At 31.1% G+C, this 6168-nt stretch overlaps 1 protein-coding gene across 1 annotated transcript; it reads right to left on the bottom strand.

The window, feature by feature from the left end:
- Positions 1-305: 305 nt before the first annotated feature.
- On the bottom strand, positions 306-1379 carry LOC139867996 (uncharacterized). Its single transcript, XM_071856337.1, has one exon. The coding sequence runs from the start codon at positions 1377-1379 to the stop codon at positions 306-308; it is 1074 nt and encodes a 357-aa protein (XP_071712438.1).
- Between the last annotated feature and the right edge of the window lie 4789 nt (positions 1380-6168).

Raw genomic sequence — 6168 nt, forward strand, 5'->3', positions numbered from 1 at the left:
TAATCGAATTTAGATATTTAAATTTAATCAGAAACTAAATTCAAATTCAATTTTTTATTATTATTTCAATTAGTTAAGTTTTTTAAATAAAGAGTTTCAAACTGAAAATTGAACACCCAAAATGCCTACTCGTCCCATGGTTTAATGAACAAAAACGTAGTCGAACCTCACTATCTCAAATGAATTTATATGTGCATTAGCAAAGTATGATCTCGAATATTACAAATACTACAAGAAATTATATGATTATTTGATATTTGATTCTATCGCGTTTGAACGAGTAAAATAAGATATAACAAAACGTCTCACTCAACTTTCCAAGCATATAAAAACAGGCAAAACTCATGTAACCCACTTGGATCAAACCCATCACCCGAAACCGAACCCGAACTAATAGACGACAACGGTGACGACGGTGCCGAAATGGCCGGAGAATTCGCCGGAAAATTAAGTTTAAAAATAAACAATGCATGTCTTAAACCAGGACTAAAAAGCCAATCATGAACATCCCAAAATACTTCAATTCTCACTTTACTCAAATGAATACATTCATTACCTCTAAACTTCCATTGAAGATTCTTCACATGAATCATTAAATCTCCATCTATTCTTATCTCCATTTCCGGATAATTTTCATTTCCAGTCCCTCGACTTTTACATTCGATCGAAATATCATGAAATCTTCCCTTTTCATGAAACTTTAATCTTGTACAAAACTTTTTCTTACCAAAAACATGTTCTTTTCTTGACACTAAAACAGGATCAATCAAAGCAGGTCTACATCCTGTTTTTCTATAAGCATTTTTCTTCAAATCACCTAACAAAAGCACAACTTCTTGATCACATACAACCGCGACATAATACTCGGATCTCGGTTCGGTCTCACCGTTAAATTTCACGCTTTTTAGGTCCCAAAAAACGTCGAAAACTTTATCTTTAATACTAAATCTTTTAGAGCCTTGTTTATTCCAAAAACACCATGGTTTTAGCTCAACTTTACAAGTGTAATCAGTATCATGTGACCCGAGTCCATCGATAGAAACGGATAGACCGTGAATTAGCATGTGTTTGAACCATGTTATAGTTATGCAACGAGAGTAACCTGATATTTTGGTCATGTAAACTGACATGAAAAGGGTTTGGCCTGATTTAGTGACACTAGTAGAGTGATCATGATCATTTGTGGCAGATGAAAAACAAGATGGGATTGGGATCCCAATTGGGTCTTGTAGCATTTTCAAATTTGAATTTGGGTGATGAAAACTGTGAGATATTTTTGGGTGACTTATGGTAGGAAATGTTTTCTTTTTGAATGAGTTCAAGAGAGTGTTCAAACTGTAAAGGGCAGATGAGTAGTCAGATAATGGAAGTGAGTGCATTAATGCGTTAATTATTAAGATTCTTGTTACTAAAATTTAGCATTAATGCGTTAATTATTAAGATTATTGTTACTAAAATTTATCTGTTGTTGCAGAATAAGATAAATCATAAAATCATAAAGCAACCATCCTTTGACTTGGAACTGTCAAATATTGTTCCAACTTTTAACCCCTTCCAGTTTTACTCCCTCTTCTTTCTTTTTTTTTTTCTTTCTTTTTTTATAAAAATAGGCGATTGATAAATCTATATTTATCTATCTATAGTTTCTATTAAAATCCTATAATGATGATGTCATTATTAGGCTAAATCCTTTGTTAAGAAAAAATCAAAAATAAAAAAAAAATCTAGATCACTTAGATGATGTCATTAATCCTAACTATTTTATAATTAAAAAAAATTGTACTTATAATAACTAATTATTTAATAACTTAGATAAATTATTACTCCGTAAATTTCTATTACCCTTTAATTTTCATAATCTTGATGTCATTATTTTATATTAATATTAATATTATTTTTAATTAAAGATACAAAATAAAAACAAATATAAAGCTCTAAAATGATTATGTTATCCTTTCACTAATTATACTTTAATTTTCATAATGATAATGTTTTTATTTTATATTAATGTTAATTCTAATTTAAAAAGATACGGTACAAAATAATAACAAATAAATACCGATAATATATGAATGACGATTTGGAAGGCAAAAATAATTAATAAAATATCATTTAATATTTAATATGGTATTATTGTTGTATAAATATATATCTCGGAGCATCTCCACCATATATTATCACAACTCTTTTTCTCAATATGTACAAACCTTTACAAATATGTTTCTCGATATTCACTGTGATGACCCGGAAATTTCTGACCAAATTTAAACTTAATCTTTGTATGATTAATATTTCCGACACGATAAGCAAAGTCTGTAAAACTGAATCTCAAAATTTTTGAACTACTTTCATATATTCAAATACCTTTCGGTTATTCTTGACGATTCGCGAACAATTATATGTATATAGATACATATATATATACTATAACTTGAAAACGTAACAATGTATTAATTATTTGATACTGTACATTAAACTTATTGGTTTAAATATTTATTTGAATATATATGATAAGTTGGAATATTAATTATATGAATAACTTGAGACGTATATTTAAAACGTGTTTATGAATGTTGAAAATATATATTAACTTGTTCATAAAACGATTTGTTATTATATATATTAACAAATAGCGAGACAACGATTTATAGAAGTAAATGACCAAAACACTCGAAAGTTTAAGATACACTTTGAATGATATAGTTTATTGATAATTTAAGACTATATTTTGACAAAGGTACGAGTCACAAAACGTAAATTGCGAGTTTTCTAAGCGTACAAAAATGCGTTCGAGAAACCGGAACCGGGACATAAGTCGAGTGACAACGTACGAGTCATCGGAACGAAAATTACAAGTCAACTATGCACATGAATTTAATATAATATATAATTAATTATTTAAATTATATATATTATAAAATATTATGTCGACAAACAAGAAGTTAAAAATTTGTGAGCTGTCCCAGGGAGCCATGCAATCACAAGGCCTTGAAGCACAAATCTCATGCGATCGCATGGGGTACTTTTTCAGAAAAGGTTCTATAAATTCAAACGATTTCATTTCAATCACACAAATATTTATTTATGTTATTTCCTCCGTATTTAAATTATTATTATTATTATTATTATTATTATTATTATTATTATTATTATTATTATTATTATTATTATTAAGATTAATATTATTATTAATCTTATTAATTATTAGTATTATTAATTATTAATTAGTAATATACATAAAATACTACGACGAGGTTATGAGCGTGTCACTTTCAAAAATGGGTTTTTGAGCGGGATAAAGTTAAGGAAATTATGGGTTATAGCTATGGAGGTTATGGGTAATGTTCATGGGTATTATTTACAAGTCAAACCTACTGTTATCATCTATGTTGTGTCTACGTACTTTTCTGCAATATTGAATCACAATATTGATACGTAAGCATTTATATTTTATCTTTTATATATTAAATGTGTATCCATGTCTAGTGCTCGAGTATATATATTTATACATGTTTGTATGCTAAATTTCGTCGTTAAATAGTTTATAATGAATCACAAATTAAATACATATATTACTGGTAAAGGTATATGATATACATGTTTTCGGAAAGCTGGCGAAAAATCAATAACTTTTCATTTAGACACCGAATAGTTTCGATGAACAGATTAAAAGATATGATCCACTGAATTATGATTGACGTTAATTGAAATTGCTTTTGAATCTGCAATTAAGATTTAAACAACTTGTTTACGAGATTGATAAAGTGAACTTTTAAATATTACCAACCGAGTAAATGACTCCTTATATAAGGTATGTCTCGTTTTGTTGAACTATTGTCAAAATTGACTTTTTGAAACGACTTTGGATAACTTTTGTATGTCGATCTCGAGCATTAGGATTATGATACACTATGACCTGACCTAGCTTGATAGACATTTATTGACCAACATATGTTCTCTAGGTTGAGATCTACGGTTATTTGGTAATCCGAGTTTCAGTCACATTTTGGTGAACGACTTTATATGCTGCTAAGGTGAGTTTCATTTGCTCCCTTTTTAATTGCTTTTGCAATATATATTTTTGGGCTGAGAATACATGCACTTTATTTTAAACGCAATGGATACAAGTACATACTTAATTCTACACTGAGTTTGAACCGAAAATCCCTTAGCTTTGGTAACTAGTAACTACCGGTTATAAGAACTGGTGGGCGCGAGTAGTAGTATATGGATCCATAGGGCTTGATATCCCCGTTCGAGCTAGAGCACTAGCCTTTTAACGGACGTATGCTATTTGAGAAGTGTACACGTTGGTTTGCGTGTATTTATTAAGATGATTATACAAAGGGTACAAATTATATATACGTTAAGTTTAGTTACCAGGGTGCTCAATTTCGTAGAATATTTTGATAAACGTTTCTGGATGAAACAACTGAAATCTTGTGATCCACCTTTATGTATAGATTATGCAAAACATTAAAACTATGAACTCACCAACCTTTGTGTTGACACTTGTTAGCATGTTTATTCTCAGGTTCCCTAGAAGTCTTCCGCTGTTTGCTTACATGTTATACAAGCTATGTGCATGGAGTCTTGCATGCTTTATTCAAGAAAACGTTGCATTCACAAAACCATCATCATGTATCTATTTTGACTGCATTGTCAACGGAAGTATTATTGTAAACTATTATTTACGGTGATTGTCTATATGTAGAAATCATCAGATGTCGAAAACCTTGGAATTAAATATTCATTTATGGTATGCCTTTTCAAAAGAATGCAATGTTTACAAAACATATCATATAGAGGTCAAATACCTCGCAATGAAATCAATGAATGACGTGTTCGTCCATATGGATTTGGAGCGATCGTCACAGTTGGTATCAGAGCGTTGGTCCTAGCGAACCAGGTCTTGAATGAGTGTGTCTAATTGATAGTTGTTATGATGCATTAGTAAGTCTGGACTTCAACCGTGTCTGCATGTTAAAAGTTTTGCTTATCATTTCTTGTCAGAAATTATATGCTTATCATTCTTAAGTCTAGACATGTTTTCCTGCATTTATTGCATAAATAGTGTATAGACAAAAATTCATATCTTAGCATATCTGTTACTGTATACTTTTCCTGACATCTTCCAAAATTTCTCCGTAATTTATGGGATTTTGCTATTATATATACATATGTAAATTATGTGTTGAAGAGTACCAATCTAAATTCTATAATCTATTTCATATCAAAAATCATCCCTCTAATTATACAAGATGGATCACGTATCAAGTTCAAATTCCTTAAACTTCGACAGCTATTCCGATATGGATATTCACCTGAATTCCGAAGACAGTGTAACCGGAATGGATCAACCAATCAGCCATCACCTATTCTGGATGAATTGGGGATGGGTTCGTAGCCTGCTTAGTCATTGGAGACAAGAAGAAGGTGATCCCTTCCATCCACCACATTGCCCTCTTGGCGAAGAACCTGAAGCACTTACCGGCAAACCTGTTCGAGACACCATTTTCTCTCTCATTTCCAGAGTGTCTCGTCACGATTATATATTATCTCAAATTCTAGATCTTATTCGTCCACTCGTCCGAACCGACAATCACCCCGGTGTAATAGAAGAAGTCAACGAGCTTCGCGCTCGGGTAGTGGCTTTGGAGAATGTGGTGCAAAGGTTACAAGCACCAGCAGCAGCACCGACAGCAACAGTACCACCATCAGCAACACCAATAGTACCATCACCACCAACAACAACAACATCCGCATCCCACACCTCAACATCACAGTCTGTACCTCGAACATCAACGTCATATGCACCATAGATACCAAGGAATACCAACAACAACAAACGATGAAGTATTGATTCATAACTTCATCGAAGAAATATTCTGCAGAGAATATGTAGTTTCTAAAAGTTTTAGAGATTATATATTCTAGTCCTAGTCGAAAACCAGATGAGAATAATATTATGTTAACTCATTTAAATCATGATTACATCTAAAGAAAATATATATGTAGGTGTATTTTCATAAAGAATGTAATTAAGAAAACTCTTTTGTACAAACTGTTAATGGTGAGAATATTTTAACGGGTAGGTAATACCCGAGAGATATATAAATTCACTATTAATATGTTACATTCTTCGATTCTGATTCAACAAATCATCAA

Source organism: Rutidosis leptorrhynchoides, chromosome 9 (assembly GCF_046630445.1).
Source record: "Rutidosis leptorrhynchoides isolate AG116_Rl617_1_P2 chromosome 9, CSIRO_AGI_Rlap_v1, whole genome shotgun sequence".
Taxonomy (NCBI): domain Eukaryota; kingdom Viridiplantae; phylum Streptophyta; class Magnoliopsida; order Asterales; family Asteraceae; genus Rutidosis; species Rutidosis leptorrhynchoides.